The following is a 21,226-nucleotide window of genomic DNA, read 5'->3' as shown; positions in this document are numbered from 1 at the left end:
CTGCTGCTGCGGGGGGCGATGAGCGCAGCGCCGGGAGCCCAGAGCCCCGCCGCCGCCGGGGGCCCCACGGGGGTGCCGGTGCGCTCGGTGCTGCGCCACGTGCAGCTGGAGAGCCTGGCCGCCGGGCTGAGCGGCGGCGTCGTGTCCACGCTGGTGCTGCACCCGCTGGACCTGGTCAAGATCCGCTTCGCAGGTGGGGACGGGGGGGGACAGGGGGCTGCAGGGGGGCTGCAGGGGTGGGGGGGCACGCGGAGGCAGCCGGCGTTCAAAGTTCGCCTTCGTGCAGGTTTTCAACCGTAGCGATGGTTGCCCTCGTGTCTTGTCTTTTATAGAAGGTTTGCTGTGTTTTGGGGTCGATGTCTTAAATGGGTATCAGAAATAAATTCTGAACTAGTGAGTAAAAGTCTTAAAAGCCTAACGCCTTACGTTTCTCAGCAGGCTTTTTGCGCAGTTGGGTTTAAATAGCCTCTCCTGCCTCACAGCGCAGTCACATCCCGGGCTGCGTTAGGAGGGTGCAGCCAGCAGAAGCGCTCCCTTTGCCTTTTTCAGGCATTTCTAGGATGCCTGAAGCACTGTGTCCAGTCTGGGGTTGACCAGTTCAGGAACGGCATTGAGATGCTGGAGTGATGCCAGGGGAGGCCACCAGGCTGGATGAGGTGCTGAGTGCGTGGCACAGGGACAGACAGGAGCAGGCCAGGCTCCAGGAGAGAAGGCTAAAGCGAAGCATTATTGCAGTCTGTATCATCGAAAGACATGGAAAAGGTGAAGCCAGGTTCTTCTTGGAGTAATTGATAGGGGTAGAGGAAACAGGCACAAGCTGGAACATAGAAAATTCCGGTTAATTACTAAGAAAAACTCTTTTTTTTAACTATGAAAGTAGTCAAATGCTATAAGAGGTTGTTCGTGCTGTAATCTTTTCAGCTTTGGAAATGTTCAAGAACTGACTGGATGTGTCCTGATGAGCCTGATCTAATTAGATGTGTTTTGAGCAGGGGATCGATTGTATTAGATGACCTCTGGAGGCCACTTCCAACCAGAATTGATTTATGCTTTTATGTGATGGTTTCAGTTCTTTTCCTGGTTTCCAACTGTTAAGTTTTGCTTGAACTCACTAAGACTGATGTTTTTTTTTCGCCAAAAGCTTGTTCCGAGTCATTGAGATCTGAAGCCCACATTTTAACAGCATAGCTCTTGTGTTGGTTGGTGATACCCAGCTATCGCACCTTGTGGCACAGGAGAGAATAACATGGTGAAGTGCTTTGAGTTTAGGTGTCACTTCAGGATGGAAGCTCTCCCTCCCTGCTGCGTGTGAGTGGTCCACAGCTCTGTCCTTCCATCGCGTGATGCCGCACTGAGAAGTCTTTGAACAAGACCTGAGTTACTTGTTGGCCACCGGTGTTAACCTTAGTCCCAGCTAGCTTTTCAGTCAGACGATACAGAGAGAAAGGGATCATTTCACATGCTTCTTTGGTTTGCAAATGATGATCCCCATACTTTGTCTTCAACCAGGAAGTAAGAGCTGAGACCAAAAATCAGTGTTATAAAGATCTTTGGTAGCATCATTGACAGACTTGCATTCATGTCTCTGATTTTCCACCTTGTTTAATGTGCTTATAAACCTGATTTAATGTCAGCATGGGAAAAAAAGAAAAATGGAAAGGTCTAGCAGTGCTCATTCCAGCATTTAATTTATGTTCTAGTTTTGAGTGATTGTTAAGATGTAGAGGACTTGGCACAATATACTCAGAAAAAATCATTTTATCCTTAGTTCTGAAGTCTCACAACATACAGCACTGTACACGAAGATCAAAGGAGAATGAATATGGCACTGAACGGAAAACACCTGAAATTAATGATTACCATTGTGTCCTGGTGGGGATACAGAAACTGTATTGACTGTGAAACTTCATGATTAATCATATGTAATGTTTCAGTCTAACCTTTTGTCTATATGAAGAATGAAAGTGCCTGCTGTACTGGCATCCTAGAATAATTGAGGTTGTTGTCAGTAACCAACAAACTGTCTTGCTGTTATGACAGGAACAATGGTAGCTACTGCTTTAAGTTGTATGAAAGCTGTATTCTAAAATCAATCTATCAAACAAAGACTTGGGCATTCTTTGTCTTGTTGATGATGACATTTCCTGAATATTTGGACAGCTGTTTGGTTATTGGGTGAAAGCGTGCACTTTGGTGTTTTCATGCAAATCAATTCAATGAGAAACGAAGTAGCACATAAGAATTGATGATGGAAATAACCTTTGAGAATTCTGGTAAAAACTGACTTTGGAATCAATAGGACATGACTAACTGAAGATACTCGGGTCTACAGAGAACATTCAAAAGAAAAAGATTTAAGTTACAAACTCTTATATGAGGGGGTTACCAAACTCCTTGTAGAAACCTGTTGTCAAAGAGCCCACGCGTAGCACTTGAAATATTATGTGAAATCCTTGGGGCTCTAAAAAGAAAGGATGCAAAGAATTTCTGCTCACCAAAACTGCACATTAGTGCACCTAGTCTTGTCAGATTGATGGAAATTTTCTTCTTGCAGAGCTTGAAAGTTATTTTTATTTTTTTCTTTTTTAAAGTTCTTTAAGTCTAGGTTTACTGAAGTTGTAAACCCCAGCTTCTGCATACCTTTAAAATACAGCTGATTAGTTAGGCTTTTATGTTCACTTGCATCTTTGTTTGGAGGCTGTGAACTGCTGGGGTGGCTTTCACACAGCTGAATTTCATGCTTCTGCAAATTTTTTTTCACTGCAATTTCTTTTTTTCACAGTGAGTGATGGATTGGAGCTGAGGCCAAAATACAATGGGATTCTCCACTGCATGACCACCGTCTGGAAGCATGAAGGACTACGAGGCTTATACCAAGGGGTAACTCCCAACATGCTGGGAGCAGGAGCTTCCTGGGGACTTTACTTTTTCTTGTAAGTAGAGCTCTAAAATATGTCAGATCCTGTGCAATTTAACGATCGTATATAAACTCCATCTGCCCCGGGAGGGTATACAAAAAAAAAAGTGCTAAATGGCTTATAAACTTGTGATTCTTTTAGTACGTCCAGGTCCATTACCCGTCATTACGGTTTGCTGTTTCAGAACACAAGCAGTTTGAGTCAGAGACATGTTAGTTTGTCGAGTACAGTGCATTCCCCTTGATGCTGTGAAAACACTAAGGAACTTGAGAGATGGTGACATCACTCGTAAAGAGTCCTCTAAAAGCTCAAATAAACTGTGCTTAAAGCCTCATGGAAATTAAGCACCTACACTGGCATGTTAAAAAGTAAAGGACATGATAGTTTCCTACTAAAGCTGAATATTGAGCTGCTTTTTAATAATTCTGCTAACAGTTCTTTCATTGGTTTTGTTAATGTCCTTTGCTTATAAAGACTATTTTTAATATTCAATATGTTCTATTTTATTCGCTCTGTAACTGACCTGCTTTACTGCTGTTCCCTGTTAATTGAAACATTTTTAGAGAGGTTATTTGGTATTCCTATGCAAAGCTGACTTGCCAGTTGTGCAGATTATGCTTTTGTTGGACTTCAGTCCTCAAGCTCTGCTGTGAGCTCCTATCGACTGTTCAGCTCCTAGTGACACTTTTAAAACCACAAACACTGGAAACTGGATCAAGAGATGAAAGCTCATTGGAAACAGAAAATAGATAACTACCACTGTTATTTTTAATGAAAATTAGGATGTCTGGTGTGTTTCTTTAAGAAGTTAATTCTTGAGATAGATAGCTGCTTCAAGATGTAGTCTCATTGATACTGACAGTAGTCCTTGATCAATTTAAATATGTATCACCAGAGTTGACTTGAAAGAGTTCACCATTCAGAAATCAATTAATCAATTATCAATAATGATAATTTATTTAGAAATCCTTTCAAAGGTTATGTACCAGCTAAAGTTTTCCCTGATGCTAAATGAGAATGTGTTGGTGAGTTTGTTTGTTTGTTTGTTTTTGAAAGTGATACAGGTTTGTTTTTACCTTTACCAAAATACATTCTACGTTTTCCAGTTATAATGCCATCAAAGCTTACAAGAAGGAAGGGAAGCTGGAAAGTCTCAGCGCAACTGAACACCTGGTGTCAGCTGCAGAGGCTGGTGAGTTAAATACAAAGAAGATTAATGTTTTCTTCTAGCCTGTCCATATGCTGCTTTTTGCCTTTCTGTGTCAATGCTGTTCTTTCTTACAGGTGGCAAATGTAAGTGTTTGAGTCCAAATGCAATCACTTATTGTCTGTAAATAAATTAATGATGTCTGAGATAAATGGATAATTAACTGTGGTCCTTTCAGTTTTGCTCAGAAGTAGCAGTTGGTAAAATCCCTTCTGACCTTGTTTTCATCATGTGTAAGTGCTTTCTGTATTTAGTACTATATTGAGTCCGAAAACATAGCTGTATAAATCAGCTGTTACTAGCTTGTTAACTCATTAAACTTTAAATGTATAGACCTGGAAAAGAGTAGGCCTGTTGAAGTTAATAAAATAAATAAATTGGTCGTAGGTCCTTGGAAATCATTATCTAAGGTCCAGGTTTTCTTTAAAACTATAGATCCAAAATCAAAGTACAACTTTAACCATCATGACTTTTAATACATTGTTTCTGACTTACTTTCTTGCACGTGTTTATGTGTACTATTTAATCTAGGTAGTTGAGAAGATTTTATTAGGATGTTGTAGCATTTCCTTACAGTTGAAATAAAATGCATATTCTTTGATGCAAAAAATACTAATGTCACTTTACACCTGCATTAAAGCTACACCAGGTTGCTTGTGTTAACCTGTCAGTATTAAGTCAATTTCCCATGACTGAGGCGTCCACTGAATTTTGAATAATTGAGTGCCTGGAGACTAACTCAGGTAATCAAGAGTACATTATGAAAATATTTGTGTTCTATCTACTACAGATTGCACTACTGAGTGTGGAATGGTGAGGGGAAAAAGGGGGATGTGCTGTGAATGTGCATAAAGGTGTATGCTCCATAGACGTAGCCCCAGCAGGAGAAGTTTGGACTGAGTTTTGAGCTTTAAAGGCAGAAAGAGAGAACAATGGTGTGCCTAAACTTTGCCTCTTTCAAGTAATATGAGTATTTTCATAGGATAAGTAGTTTTGTCATTGTAGAAGCGTGTGTTACACTGAACTGAGCAAACTGGGACCAGCTTTGGCGTGGGCTTAACAATCAGTCTAACTTCCATCTGTTCTCAGGAGCCATGACTCTCTGCATTACGAACCCGATATGGGTAACGAAGACGCGACTTGTATTACAATACGATGCTGGTGTTGATCCATCAAAGCGGCAATACAGAGGAATGTTCGATGCTCTTATAAAGATATACAAGACAGAGGGCATACGTGGCTTGTACAAGGTAATAAAATTTAAAACATCAGGGCTGGCTGGCACCCCTCAATAGCATTGTGAGGTTTGCAAATGCTTGTCTACAAAAAAAAAAAACACCACAATTTGTATGTCTTTTTTTTGTATTAGCTTATTTTTATTCTATGAGTCAAAGCAAAGATCAAGCAAAAAGGCTTAAACTTCAGAAAAGCAACTACGTTATTAAATGTAGGAAATCACTGAAGTGTAAGCTTTATGTTTAAGCCGTCTTCTGAAAATACTGAAATGAGAGTAAACTACAAGCTATTTTTTTTAATTTTTTGAGTCTCCCCCAAACTAGGATTTGGATAAGAGAGCAGCAATAGTGTGATCTATGTTGCTGCTAGTGACTTTTTCCAGTTCATCTCTTATCTCTGTCTTTCTGACACCTTGTACAACGTAACATATGACTAAAGTACTTGCTAATTTTTTCTTCTACAATGGATGATTTCACCAGTGCTCGTTTGCCCCCTAGTTATTCAGGTCAGATGACAGATTACAAATCTGTCATCTCTAGATGCATAAAATTTACAGACTTCTCAAAATGGTCTGCATATGTGCGGGTTCTTGTTCCGTTTAATTTAGGGAAACAGATGGCAACTGGATTTGGACTTTTTGCTTCCCCCTTCCTTCAGGCCATGACATCACGATGCGTTCATCAGTGCCTAGAAGGTGTGAAGAAACCTACTTTAGTTCAGTCTGGCTCTTTTCTTGCAAGTAAGGCTATAGAACAAGAACACTATCTCTTAGGAATTGTCCTGATTACTGAACATTAACTTTGTTTATTAGCAGTGAAAAATACAGTCCTGTATGCTAAAGACATGCTGATGCCACATGCTGATGAATACCAAATTCTGACACCAGGAACAAAACACTTCATACTCATTCCTAGTAGAAATTGTCACAATTTCTGATTTGCCTGCCTGGATGTCTGCTTTGTTTCACGTAACTAAGTTTTAATTTCTTCTGTTTCTTAATTCTCTGTTAGGATTTCTTTCCATTGAGTTACTTTTCAGATTCTTCATGTATGTAGTATGCGTTACTTTTAGCACTAGACCCTTTTTTTGTAACATTAGTCTGCAAGTGGGTAGTTAAACCAGGTAATTCCTTTGAAGGAGCAAATTACCTGCTTAATTAGCTGTTCTGAAAAGAAGGTAACCTAGATTGGTCCTGATTGACCTATATAACCATTCACACCGATTAACTTCCATTTAACATCAGGATTCTCTCAACCTTTTCTATACTGGGGAAGAAGGTACGTCTTCAGGTGGCTTTTTTACAGTATCCATACAGTAGCCTTATTCCATTTTCTGCTTTTGTTCACTTTTTTTTTCTTCTTCTCACTTGGTTTAAAACTCAAGGGTTGAAGTTTTATCAATCACCCTGTGTTGCAGGAGCTGTAATGCAGATGAATGTCTTTCTCCTCTTAACATTAATTTCAGAAAGACCTCCTTGGAGCAGATAAGGAAAATGCCACTGCAAGTTGGAAATAAAATCTGGAAGTTGTTTCCTTCTGGTGCATTTGAGATTAGCTTTCCAAAGCATGGTGGTGTTCTCTAAGCAATTCCATATCTTGCTCTCTGTTGCACAAGATGCTGTTGATGTTCTGAGCAATTCTTTTTAGTCCTTTGTGGCACAAGTTTAGTAATGTTAGGATGCACTAGTCTTTCTATTAAGGATCTAAGCTGTCTGTTATCTGTGTTAAGTAGTGTTAGCTAAACTGTTGTTCGTCTGAAGATGGCTTCCCTGATAATTTGTGCTGCTTGAACTTGGCCTGGATTTACAAACAGAAATAGGAGCCTTTCTTTCTCCTGTCATCCCAGTAATCATCTAGTCAGTGATCTTCCCCACCCTCCATCCATAGGCTTTGTCCTTTGACTTCAGTCCCCCAGATGACCAGGGTCGGAGCTGCTTTGCTGCACTCCAAGCTGAAAAATAAACCCACCACATTGGGATTATGCAATAAACCCACCACTTTGGGGTCATGCAATTTGAAGATACCCAGTAGATCTGTTGGAGATCTGAGCTCTGAAAATGATTTTGCCTAATGAAGTTGAATGTCATGCAACCATCACCATGTTAAGTGCTATATGCTTCTCTTCAAGTCTAAGGCAGGAGAGACCAAACATTTTAAAATAATCTTAAGACTGTAGGAGTTTGCACTTCAGGAAAAACATACAGTATCTCTGAGCTCTTGAGAAATTGTTAGCTGTCTAGTGTAGAGTGGCTGACTAAAGAAAATGTCAATCAAGAATGCAACTAACATTCTTGGTGGTTTGTGTGATTCCTCGTATTTTCAGTTTTATTCTCTTTCAGTGATGATGTAGAGGCAACAATTAGGGCAATGGTTAATGGACAGCAGTAAATTCCCCAATAAATGGGAAATGTGGAAAGTTTAAGGAGATTAAAAAAATGTGGAGTCATCAAGACTGAGAATAATAATGCAGTATGCTAACAACAACAAAAAATCCTAGTAGTGTTACACGCTCATTACCAAGTGAAAATATATTTTACAATCACCCTGGACACTTCCATTCAACAGTTTCACCTTTGGTAGGCAAGTTTCTGTAATCTGAGGATAATGTATTTTTTTCAGTCCATTAATGTCTTAAGACATTTATCTCTCTTTATTTGCTATGTTTTCTGCTTGTGCTCTTTTCCTCCTTGCGAACGTGAAGTTTATAAGCTAAGTGACTTTCTATTTCTTTGTTATTCCCCATTGCAAAATCCACTGGGATTTGATCGTCTTGACTTTAAGTGTAGCCCCAGGCTCTAGACAGAGAGAGAGGGAAGAAGTAACTCACATAAAAGATGGTATCAGTCTTTGCTTTGAAGGAATCGGGAGGCATAGTGGCATTCTTCCAGTGTCTCTCTGCACGAGTTGGCAGAGCAGGGCATTCCGGTACTGCTGGCACTGGCATGCTGAGATCCCAAATGAAGATGGTGCTACACAGATTGCAAGGGGAATCTGCTACATTCTCTCAAAGCACACCAGAGGCTGTTCTGGCATGAGCTGTCTCAGACACTTCAGGCAGTGTTGTGAGTACCTTGTCACCAAATGAACCTCGTTCCCTGCTTTACTAAGCAGCATAGGCTTTCCTCTGTATGTTTGCCCAGGTTTCTTTTCATCTTGGTGGCGACATTTGAAATTCTAACCGACTGGATGCTTTTCTCCTACCCTGGATCTTCTGTGCATGTAACTGTTCTAAGACAACTTTAAAGTATGATTTTTTACACATTGTTTATTGGTCAGAATTAAATACTTTACCATTTACGTCTTTAAAGTCTCTAATTACATATTTAATTTTGTCCATTATTCTAGTCTTCCAAAACAGAACTCAAGCAGGACTTCATTGAGCAAAGATTGTTCCTGTGCATCTCTTACGGAAAAAGTCTTCTAAAGATAGGGTTTGAATATAAAAAGTAACAAGATGTCTATAAAGAAATTATTTTTAAAATATCATATTGTAGATGAAAAATAAATGTCAAATTTTATCAGGTTTTATGGCAAGAAAGTTATTTGCGTGAAATTGCAAGAATAAGAAAATTGAGTAGGAATATCTTTCCTAAACTTCCTCAGACAGATATTTCATTACTGAGAAGAAATCAGTTTTGCTTTGAAACGCTTTTCTCTAAGAACGTGTGGACTTGGATTCCTCCTTTTTTATGATTAATAGAACCCTGTGTCAGCTCTTATTATACTGAGGTTGACTGGCAGATAGTTGTCTCATTTGTCCTTATTGCATCTTCTAATACTGGCTCAACACTAAAAGTCCTTCAGTGTTTGGAAGTTTTCCCCATCACAAGAAGACTTGCAGTGTTCTGGCATTCATTTACCAAATCTCATAAGTAGATACTTTAGGACCCTTGGGTACAAGTTATCCAGTCTGCTGGCTTAAATTTTAACAGTTTAGCACTCTTAAATGTTGTTTAACATTCTTCTCTTGTTAGGGGGGAAAATATTACCTCATTCTCCTATGATATAAATACATCATTGTAATTCTTTCCTAGTACAAAGCAATTGTTTCCTCTGTCTCATAACTTTTTCACTGTCTAGTAATGGGCATATGTTAGTGAAGATTTTCCTTGCTATCACTAAAGCATTTCATACTGTTTATGGTTCTGCTGACCCACATAACTTTTTATTTGATACTTTCAGTAATACATATATTTTAGTCTGTTCCTCCTGTTACTTTTTTATATTACTGCCTAATTTTCTTTCTGATTGAGGATTTATGAAAACCGAAGTTGTCCTTTCCCATGTGTTGTAGCATCAAACTCCACAAAATTCTGCAATTATGCTCACAGTTGACAAAATGGAGGGTTTTGGTTTAATTCCACTTGTCCATATTTAGGGAACTATTTTTTCAAGGTTGGTGGTTGTGAACTGGGGACTTCAGCTAGTCCTTAATTCACTTGATCAGTTCATGGTCACTGATGATTAATTTATGACCATTGTTTTCTACAGTGAGAATAAATTAATACTTTTTTATTACAGAGAGGTCCTAAAAATCACTTTCTGAATGACTATATTATCTTGAATTTAAGAAATCCATAGCTTCCAGAGAGTTAATCCTCAAGTGATAGAGACTCAGTGTGATTTTTATTCCTGCTGTTGTTTTCTTTTTTCTTTTTTCTTTTTTTCTTTTTTTTTTTTTCTGAAAGGTAGGAGTTTGTGAATTAATTTCTTTTTGTCCTGTTACACAGTAGACATTTCAGTAGACTCCTACCAGGATTCCTTCTCTTCTGCTCCAGGTTCTTAGTAGTTTATTGATCTGTCAGTATTCAACATTTTGGTCTTCCAGTTTAGTCTAAGACAGAGTTTTTTGTCTGGACACATCTTTCCATATTCCTCTGTCTTTCTTGAATTCATGGAAGAGAAGGTAAAGCTGTTCAATACCACTATTTTTTGAGAAGTTTTGGTTCCTCGAGTCATTTTTAGCCGTGTTTTGATCATTTACTGTTATAATTTTCTCCTTGCAACAGTTTTCAGCAAGCTTTTGGCTCCTATAAGTCATTTGCTGCCAGGATGACTATTCCCCACTTATTTGTATTTTTCCAGTGTAAGTGACCAACTCTCTAACAAGAGAATTAGAACTTCTGAGAACGCACGCAGCTGTCAGTTCATTTCCAACTGAGCTACTCCTGCCTTCTCTTTCTTCTACAGACACTTCAGAAGATCCGTTTTCCTCCCTCACTTCAACTTTTTTGAAAGTTTCTGTAAATTTCCATGTCACATTCCTACTGTCCCTTACTGCCCCTTACAGCTGGGCAACATTTCGTAGACTGCTGTTATGACTTTGTTCTTGCAGTTTGTTCTGCTGGGTTGCTTTGGGATATGTTTGGAGCAGGGTGAGGAATGCTCTCAAATTGAATTATAGATTTATTTTTTTAATGTAAATCATCCATAAGACCTCATATGAGTTACCTTTCCATCTGTGCACTTCAGCTTTCTACTGTGCAAGTGTGTAAATGTATTATAGATTCATATCTATAAACATTTATGTGTATATAAATATATATAAACACGTGTACATATCAAGTCCTGGAGATAGATCACAAGAGTTTTTGTACCTCTGCTTCTAGTAGCCCTCCTCACTGAGACCCCAGCTTCTGTAATTGCCTTATTGGTCTCAGGTGGGAATTTAACAGCTTACTGCCAGTCCCTGCCAGTTTGATTTGCAAATCAGCTTGATCGTATTTTTATAACCCTCATCCACATTACCAGCTTTTTGAGACCTGTGCTTGTGCTCTGTTAGGTGGAGTCCACTTGCTTTATTTTTCTTCCTCATTTGATGTCTTAGCCTGTACGTCATCTCAAGGAAAGTAACATGCATTACACTTTGAGTGCCCACCCCAATGAATACCAACAAAGTGTGGGTTTTGAAACATACTACACAGCAACAGCTGTGCAGTCACAATTTTTAAAGGAATGGTGGATATATAATGTGTATGAACTGAACTCTGTCGAGTCGTATGGTTCTTGTGGATTGCTTTTCAACCTGGGTTTATCCCCTTTTTTAGGGATTTGTGCCTGGTCTGTTTGGAACTTCACATGGAGCACTTCAATTCATGGCGTATGAAGATTTGAAATTGAGATACAACAAGTATAGAAACAGAGGATCAGATACAAAATTGGTAAGATTATTGAGAACAAAAATATGTTGTGACGTGACATTCTGGGTCATAGAACGACCAAGTTTACAACATATTGATGCATTAGTTAAAATATAAAATCTATAAGGAAATATGATTTTTCACTTTAGGAACAAACAACTGGTTGCTGCTGTTTTTTTCTGTAGGGAAATCGGGTTATTTTGGCAAGTGGTTTGAGAATTTTAGGGGAAGGAATGTTTTTTGAAAATAGTCTTTCTATGTGGAATCATAGGAAGTCTTCCTAAATACCTACCTACAAAACTAGTCGGGTGCAAATTGGGCAGAGGTATTGATAGTTTTGGAACACCTGAAAGATTTCTAGAAGAGTTTCATTTGATAAGAATGAGCGAGCACAACAAGCATTTTACAATGAATTACGTAAGGCACTCTCTATGCTCTGTAACATTGCCAATTTTTGAAATGAGTTCATTGCAAAGGGAAAAAAAATCTGTTGTTTAGTTTAAAATTTTAAAATCAAACAAGATTTGGGGAAATTGGCTATTTTAAACCATAGTTAAGGCAAACCTGTTGTGTTTTGTTTTGTTTTGTTTTTTAGAACACTGCAGAATACATAACGATGGCAGCTGTATCTAAAATATTTGCTGTGTCAGCAACTTATCCCTATCAAGTTGTACGAGCTCGTCTTCAAGATCAGCACAATACATATTCTGGTGTGTTTGATGTGATCCGCAGGACATGGAGGTAGGCACGCAGCATTAAAAGTTCGCATCTTGGAAACCATGTCTTACAGATTTACCGTGTTTACTTGCTTCCATGCTGTCTGGTTATCTGTATGAAGCCGTTTTGTGGGCTGTGCCACTAATAATAGCTAGATTCTATGGACAAAGGAAGAGAGAGGAGAGGGTCAGTGCTAGCCCGCACACTTCTGTTGTTTATTCTGCCTCCTTATTCTCTTCCCCAGAATTTTGCTTAGAAACTAGCAAGGTTTAAAAACACACCATTGAGTTGAGATTCTTTGGGGACTCTTTTAACAAGTTTCATTTGAACTGTTTTAGGTCATCATATATGACAAAAGAGTTGGGCTGGTGGGAGTTGTGGCTGATCCAAATTCATAGCAGGAGAATATGAGCTAGCTAGGGCTGCTCATGCTGATGTCCCTGCAGTAGCCTGCAGTTTACAGGAAGGCTTACTAGTTCTTACAAAGCATGAATGTGTGCAGACATTTTGGGCCCACTCATTATGAGACACAAATGCAACCTAGAGCACTCAGAAGAGAGGTATAAACCACACCCAAGCACTTTCCAGGATCTGCTTTGACTACTCATCACTCTGGGTATCCTAGGTCCATATGAAACTAGGGAATAGGAAGCTGAAATTAGAAGTCTTCAAAACTTTCTAACAGAAGGGAAAGTGAAGGGTTAAGATTTGATGTGTTTTGACTCTGTAAACATTTCAGTAAGAAATTATTCTGAACTTGTTATTCCTAATGTGAAGTACATTTCCCTCAGTGAAAGAGCAAGAGAAAAGCAACAGGCTTTGTTTTATGTCTGATTTCTATTAAAATGTATTAATTAAAAGTATTTTTTTTTCTGTGTCTTTAAAGGAAAGAAGGAATTCATGGATTTTACAAAGGAATTATCCCCAATGTGATCAGAGTGACTCCTGCTTGCTGCATTACTTTTGTAGTTTATGAAAATGTGTCTAGTTTTTTACTTGGTTTTAGAAAAGAAAATAATTAAAGGTATAAGCTTGTGTTCAGAAGGAATCTATCCTTTTTTTTATATATATTTATGATCTGGGAGAGATTTACTTCAGCAGTCTATTTTGACACTGTGAATTGATTTAATATTTTGAGGAAAGAACCTGGAGATATTAAAACCCTGCCCGCATCTCTTCTGCTGAGAGTTCCTGCCTTGCTACATTTCTCTCCCCTCTGAATCAGCAGTGTCTGCCTGGAACAAATGTCTGCAACTGTGAAGTAGCATTGTGACTGGGTGAAGGCAGCTGTGCAACAATTCAATTCATCCTGGCCTGCCTGGAGTAATGGACTAATCTGTTGTGACAAGTCGCAAGATAACAGTTGGTCAGATTGTACTGCAGAAAACTTCATATAAAAGCAACTCTGGAATCCATCAGAACGTCCTCAAATCTTTATCAGAGCCTCATGGAGAAAATACGTATGTATTTGTTTATAGCAGTGTCTTCTGAATCCATCTCTGTTATCTGTCAGGTTTTAGATTATGGAGTGCTCCACATTCCATCGCTCATCCAACACAAAAATGCTGTCTCAGTGGGGTGCAGTTTGGAAACTCAAATGTTTTGTAAAACAGTCAGCTGTCCATTCCTGGTTTTGAGTAATTGCCAGTTGAAATCCAGCTCTTGAGTCATACCAAGACAGACTTTGCGGTGTGGTTGTTGGCTTGTTTTAATACCAAACCAAAGTCTGTTGTGTGCATTGCTGGCAACTTACTTCATTGGTTTTCTCTCTCTTCCCTCCCCACTCTGACCAAGATGTTCCATCTCTGTCACTGATGCATCTGACCAAATATTACTAAGTAAATGAATATTTGAAAGTAGGCTTACTTAAAAAAAAAATATATATATATATATATATATGGGTTTTCCTAGTGATTCCATAGTTATGCAGTTTTCAAGCAACTTTAACAGCAAATATGACTACTCATTTTGAATAATATTCTTTGAAAAAATCCATAGGTAGTCTAAAAATACTGTGCACAGGACTTTTTTTAAAAGTCGTTAATGCCTTCTGACTTAGTCTCAGGAAATGACTAAGAATATACCAATTGCTAACACAATAGTAAGCAAAATTACAGTACATCTCAGTAAATTTGAATCCCAGTGCTTATTTTCATGGCCATAGTTGCTGTCAAGGATACGTACTTTTTGGAAACCTAGGTGTTTTTTTCTTTTTTAGTTCTTCATTACAGAAGCACGTTACCAAGCATAGCATCTGCCTCCTGCTATTATTATAAATGTATGAATAAATATCTAGAAAGTAGCACTTAACTGAGGAGGAAATAAATTAGCAAAGGTTATTCAGCAGGTGGGGAAATACTCAGTTTCATAAGGAACAGAGAATACTGTTCAGCAAAGCACTTGAATAATCTCTTAGAGAAGTTTCCTGTTTAACACAAGACTAACCAGAAGCAGAAATTAGGGAATTGGTTTAACCTTTAAATTTGGAACTACAGAAACTGCTTAGTATTTTGAATCTCAATTCCTGTTGTTTGTTTCTCTTGATACTATTGCTACATCATGCTTTGTGTATGCTTAACTTTTTTAATAATTTACTCCTTTTCCTCCCTAATCCCATCCTTCCTTTCTACTGTTACAGCTGATAATACATTAAGCTATCTCATCTGAAATGGCATGTGACCATTATATGTTATTTTTGTTTGTTTGTGTAATTATAAAAGCTGCCATGTACATCTAACCGAAGAGCAAATTTACTAAAAGTTTACCATGCAAATTCAGCATAGAGCCCTATCAGCTACTACCTTCTTTTGCCTTTCTTTGGAAGTTTTTTTACTTGGGTTTGTGTTTTCTAGTATTCAGGATTCAAAATACATTGTGAAGACATAGGAATAAACCCTACGAAAATAATAAAAGTTGTGCACTGACCGCCCTAGATGAGCATGTTTAGACTCAGAGCGGGGTACGTGTGATCCAGGGTAAGCATAAAGCCAGTCTCCAAGCGTGTACACAATCAGTGACTGTATGCTAACTGACATCCGCTAAATTCCCACCATAGTTTAGCTCACAGTAACTAGTTTGTGTTCATATGCCCTAAAACCCCTCTTACCAGCCAACAAAAACAGTGGCAGTTCTTCAGAGACATAAATGCCAGCTGTGCAGTTTGCTGGCTTGCAGCAGTATCACGTGTAAGCTTGCAGTAAGGAGAACCTGAATGCTCTCCTAGCTGCAGCTGTGTTCCTATAGCATTTTAACAAAGCTGCGGATGAGCTGTCACTTTGAGACATGCCTTGGGAAAATCTTATAACCAGCTCAAAAGAAAAAACTGGATTTTGTATTAGAAAGCTAAAATAAATTATCTCAGATGTAATGCTTTTCCTTTTAGTTTCTGAACAGGGTGTATTTCTGCATGTTATACATGCTTTTTTTTTTTTATTTCATTAATATGCAATTGATTTTGCAATTTGACGTGGCTAATATTTACCCTTAGACTCTGAACTTTTTTGTTTGTTTGTTTTTAAGACTTGAGTATGTATTTGGAAGAGAGTACTCTAAAATGTTTCTGTTAACACTGCACCAGGTAGATGTGCCATGGTCAATGTTGTCACTCCTCATTACTTCTTGTCCAGTCTGGAGGCTGCATTCAAATATCTGCAACATCAGTCTTTCAGTTTAGCAGTACACTTTTTGGAAAGCCAAGGCTTTTCAGCCTGCTTTATTTCTGCATCTTCCAAACAATGTATCTAGCTTTAACACCAAAGTGATTGTATATATCTGACAGGCTAAATTCAGAATTATTTATTGGCAAAACCTAAGTTTTGTAACTGTAAAATTACTCAGGTTTTGCATGATGACAGTGGAGATCAATAATAAATGTATGCACTGAAATGTAGTCTCAAGCAGAGGACATAAGGAAAGAAAACTTTGGATATTCCCTTTTTACTTATTTTTTCAGAACATATTTAACACCAGTCATCAGGTGTAAAGACTGACAGGTGACAGTCACAAGAAGTTTGTAGAGAGATATAAGACATAGCAGAGCATCTGATTCTTTGTTCACATTCATAGGAGTAGGTGTTGGGTATGTGTTTCACAGACTAAAGCCAAGGTTGGAACTTAGAAGTGTTCTGAAGAAAAGAATTGTGTATTATAATACTGTGTCAAATACCTGGAACAGTTTGCTGACTAATAAAATAGCCTGGATTTTTTTTTTGTAAAAGGTCTTATTTATTTGATACAAAAAAATTACAGTTAACTCCTAAAATGGTGTTGGTATATTTTCATATATCAAAAAAAGGAATTATAAAAGTTAATGAAGGTTTTTTATATTTATATCCTAAAATGATTATTATAAAAAAACCTCTGCAATGTGCAAAAAAAAAAGGTAGACAAACACTACAAAAGAAAGAGTTTGGTGCCTTTTAGTCAAAAACTTGCATCCAACTCTGTAATTTGTCTAGAAAATTGTACAAAATACAAATAGAGATTACAAAAAGGTAGGGTTATTTTGGCAATTCTTCAATGATGATACGGGAGACTGAATTCCATCCAGTAGAAGCATCTCCCCTTGGATAATCGGCGCAAGTCCCGACCCAGATGGCAATGTCCACCAAGCCGGCGTTGATCCCCTCACACAGACCTTCCACTGGTTAAAGACAAAACCCACGTTACCTCAGCACACTGTATTTTGGAACTGGCAGTGGACACAAGTACTTAATGACAGTTCATTGCAAGTTCATGCTATTTAGTTAAATCTAAGTAGCATTTTTAGAAATAAAACCTGGGTATTGCTTAGAGAGTTGGCAATGCAGGTTTCAGAGCTGTGTGCTACCTTTATCCATGCTTCTCACTGATGTCTGTTACAGTACATGAAGCTGGGGGAAAGCAATTCTCTAGATGCAAAATAGGAGTCTATCTGCTTCTTTACATGTCCAGATTTACAAACTGGCAGCAGCGATATGGCTTCAATCCCATCCAGCCACCATTTTTGCAGTGACAGAGTCGGTGGGGCAGGCCCACAGCTGTACCTGGAGCAGCACTGCAAAAGTTCCCTTTTATCACCTTTCTTTTTTCCCCAAGCACTGCTAATTGGAGGTGGGTTAATGAAAACAAGTGTGTTCTACCCCTGGGGGGATGAAAATCTATCATACCCACAGATGTGAGATTTCATTCAGTCATGAAATACTACAGGGAAGACAAGTGCCTCTTGCAAAGAGCTGGGCTGCTGGCTTCATGATACTATGGCTCTGCTCTAAACTGAGAGCAAAATACAGCTTAAACCTCTGGTGCAATGCTGTTAAAACCATAGCAGTAAAAAATAAATGCAACTCTTTTGGTTTTATAAATAATTCTCAGTGTAAGTATCAACCAGCAAGAGGTATCAACTTCACTCTAGGCCCCTCTTCCTAAGATGCATTTATTTTAACTGAGATGCATTTAATTTGTTTATTAACTAAGATGCATTTATTAACTAAATTTGCTACTGACCTGTAACCCATTGCTGTTGGTGCAGCCTTGGCATACATACCTGAAGAAGTTCGGTGTATATTAATAGTAGAATTCAGTTCTGGACTTCCTTGATCTAAATATATTATGGCTTCAATAGGAAGTGGCCCAGCACATTCCGCTCCATTGAAAGTGAAGTACCAGCGCTGACAGCAGGCATTTTTGCATTTTAGCCGAAGCGATCCGCTGAAGAGAACTCGCAGCGCGCTGTTTGAGCGCATCTTCGTAAACGTACATTCCTAAGAGGGACAAAAAAGCTTTGGTACCACACTCTGATTTTGAACCTACTCCCTAGAATTGCTTTCAGTATTTTTTGGACAATGCTTTTATTCCCTTCCCTTTAGAAAAAAAATGCCAATAGTGTATGATGCAAATCAGAAAGAGCACCTTGTAGCTGATAATGGGCAAGGGGAATTATGGAAATTCTTAACTTTATTCAGACAAACCTGCTGTTAAGTTGGTGACCTTCTACCCTTGCACCATTGTTTTTGAAGGTTTTGAACTTTGGGTCTGCAGTGGTGGACAGAACATTTGGGTTCATCTGGACAGTGCTTAAGTCTGCTCCTGAACAATGTTGATCCTCTTTGGAGTAATAGCTAAAAACTACTTACACCAGCTCCATTATTCTGAAACGTTATTATGGAAATTAACAACCAGGCACACTGCTGATAAACACAGTTGAGATGGATCTGAAATAACGTCTGAGAAGTTTGCCCTTATGTGTCGAAAAATGCTCCAACAGGACGTGTACCATTTGTGCTACGCTGCTCATAATGTCAGACTTTAAAATTGCTGTGGTACTGCCTGAGCTGGCAAAGTAATGTTAACTTACTGCTATTTTCCCAAGATCTATGCCGTAATTAAGTGCACTCCATGAACACTGCTTGAAGTTGGGTGTCCAGGACTCCTCGACGCTCTCTCGCATGCACTCTCCCTTTTCCCCCTTCAGCCCGTCCCGTCCTGGGATTCCCGGCGTTCCAGGGATCCCGTTGGTTCCTGGGTTTCCATCCCGTCCAGGAACACCGCTGGGGCCTTGTAAGCACATGCCATTGTACTGAAAGACAGAGCAGAGCTTGCTGACACCATCCATTAACTCAGAGCATAACCAAGTTAATCAAACAACAACGAAAATTCAAAATACCTTGTGACAAGCTAATGGGTTATTTCTGGATCATCGAGAAAATGGTTCCAGGAGATGAAAAGGCAGGAAAAATGAAATTTAAAAGATAAGCAATGCCAGCAGAATTTGCTGTAAATTAAGACTCCAATTATTTTATGAAATGATAATCAAACTTAAAAATAGAAATCATCCTAGTCGAAGGATTAAAAACCCTGATAGAAAAACATCAGAAGGTTGAAAACCTTCAAATGCAGAAACAAAAAAGATCAGTTGAGTTGTAAGAGCCCTGCTAGGCGTTGCTCTGCTCCGTGCCACATGCAACAGGAAGCACGTTGGTGATGGCAGGGGTTTGGGCAGCTGCACGCTGCCAAAACCTGATCCCCGGCTTCCCATGCACAGCAGTGGAAGCACATGCACGAAATGGTGGCATGCTCACAATCCCTCAACACTATGATATTGGAAAAGGCAAATGCTGCTGTCCCAGGCTGCATACTAGCACACGTTGCCTTCATACCTTTAGAGATTTGGCCTCACCCTGCTTGGGCAGGCTGTTAACACAGCACGGGGCAGCACGGGGCACCTTTCCCTCCCTGGGGAGCTGACAGCTCCCTGGTCGGCTCTGCCCCATATAGTACCGATGCCTGTTCAGCCCCTTTTAGCCCCCTAGAGAAGGAGCAGGTCGTATCACCGTGCCCCTCCTGCAAGCTGTCGGCCCCGAAGGAACCTCATGCTCCCCATCCCTTCTCCTTTGCCTCTTGGGGAGTTTTGCTCTTCTGGGGTTTACTAATATTTTTTTTCTGTGCTTTGGTGAAATGCATGGACTGTGCATGGATGACTGTGCTGGTCATCGCAGGCTTGGCTGCAGTCACTCCGTGTATACAATCAGAAGGTACAGGAGGGGCTGAATTAAGGAGAAAGATGAGCCCTAGAGTAATGAGCACTGGGATTTCCTCACTGCTGTCACCAAAGGATGCAGCGCTGGCGAACAGCAGTGGAGCAGCACGATGACTGAATCATGAAGGTGGCATTCAACAAAAAGGCAGATGGCTGGGCAAAGTACGTGTCAGCCTAAGGATCACGAGGATTAGGCAAAGGCATTCCCGTTTCATACAGCCTGGGCTTTCTGCTCTTGCTGCCGTTCTCCCACGAGGGGGCAGGCCCGGCTCAGAGGCCGGGATGGAGCCGTCAATCTTCATAGCGAGAGCATCTTGAGGAAAAAAAAAAAATATGATGTGAGCGAAAGGAATTGCCTCGGCTTTGGTCTCCAGTCCAACCAGATCCGCCTGCGCTTGCCAAATCGAGTATTGCTCATGCTTTCCTGAGTGCATAAAGCATCTATTAAAAAGAAAACACCCGCAGGAGCAGCAGCTCCCATCTCGCTCCTGCCTTCATCCTGCTCCTGAAGCGCTCGGCGTGGAACTGGCGCTGAAGCTCCCACCCATGCTGTGCTGCTCCGTCTGCCGTGCCTGAAAGCTGGAAGCAAGAGAAATGCCCCAAATCAGCGGCCCTAAAGCCGCTCAGGCACAGACCCCGAGCTCCTCCACGTGTGCACATTCCTCGTTCTTCACACAAGAAAATGAAGGGGTGACGGCGTGCAAGGGAAGCAGCTTTACTCCTGGTGGTATTTCGGCATGTCGCCCTTGGGGTCTTGCTGGAGAAACATGAGGTGATCTGGAAGAAACGTGAAGTTGTGGGTCTTCTCCAGGAGGTGAATGGCAGCCCAGCGGCTCACGGAAATCGCTTCACGTCTGCTTTTCACATTCCAGGCACTGGAAATTCTCTCTCCTTTCTCTCTATCCCCGAGACGGGAGAGTCCCAGCACACACTCGGCTTTCTGGCTGCAGAGGGATCACAGAGGCACGCAAGAGGCTCCACAGAAAGCGGGATGAGCACACGTCCAGACACAGGTTTCCCGGTACCCGGTGGCAGCACAAGGGCAGCTCCTTGCTTTCTGCCAGCTCCTGTCGTCCACCACTCACTCAGCAGCCTCTCCTCTCGGCGCCCACTGCTGCCATTACACGGCTCCACAGCTCTCGCCCCTTCTCCAGCGGCGTGCGGAGCCCCCCTCGGCTCACCCTTTATTCCCGCGGAGTAGCTCCCCTTATCCTCAGCTTCTCCACAGAAAGCCCCTCTTAGCCTCCCCTCCACAAAAAGCCCCCCGAAGGGCTACCCCGGCCCGACCCAGCCGCTCTCCTTCCCTCAGCGCCCCCCCTGCCCCTCGCCACCTCAGGCCCCCGGCCCCGCCATTTTGCCCCCCTCACCGTCTCGGCCGCCACCTCCCGCTGCCTCAGCGACTTCTGCTTGCCCCGGGGGGGCTCGGAGCCGCCTGGGGGGGGACCCGAGCCCAGCAGCAGCAGCGCCAGGAGCAGCAGCGGGGCGCGGAGCAT

At 40.6% G+C, this 21,226-nt stretch overlaps 2 protein-coding genes across 2 annotated transcripts; one reads left to right on the top strand and one right to left on the bottom strand.

The window, feature by feature from the left end:
* Nucleotides 1-18: 18 nt before the first annotated feature.
* SLC25A32 (solute carrier family 25 member 32) lies at nucleotides 19-16,379 on the top strand (the record flags this gene model as incomplete). The annotated part of the gene is made up of 7 exons (XM_084306649.1): nucleotides 19-193; nucleotides 2,783-2,933; nucleotides 4,025-4,110; nucleotides 5,215-5,375; nucleotides 11,408-11,521; nucleotides 12,096-12,241; nucleotides 13,104-16,379. 7 exons carry the CDS (start codon nucleotides 19-21, stop codon nucleotides 13,237-13,239), a joined length of 969 nt encoding a protein of 322 aa, XP_084162775.1. The 3' UTR covers nucleotides 13,240-16,379.
* Nucleotides 16,380-16,716: 337 nt separating this feature from the next.
* Nucleotides 16,717-21,226, bottom strand: CTHRC1 (collagen triple helix repeat containing 1; the record flags this gene model as incomplete). The annotated part of the gene is made up of 4 exons (XM_084306808.1): nucleotides 16,717-16,859; nucleotides 17,742-17,958; nucleotides 18,552-18,773; nucleotides 21,101-21,226. The coding sequence occupies 4 exons, from the start codon at nucleotides 21,224-21,226 to the stop codon at nucleotides 16,717-16,719; spliced, it is 708 nt and encodes a 235-aa protein (XP_084162934.1).

This window comes from Netta rufina (assembly GCF_964035555.1).
Source record: "Netta rufina genome assembly, chromosome: 2".
Taxonomy (NCBI): Eukaryota; Metazoa; Chordata; class Aves; order Anseriformes; family Anatidae; genus Netta; species Netta rufina.
Note: the sequence above shows the minus strand (reverse complement) of the source record. Positions and strands in the feature narration are given on the sequence as shown.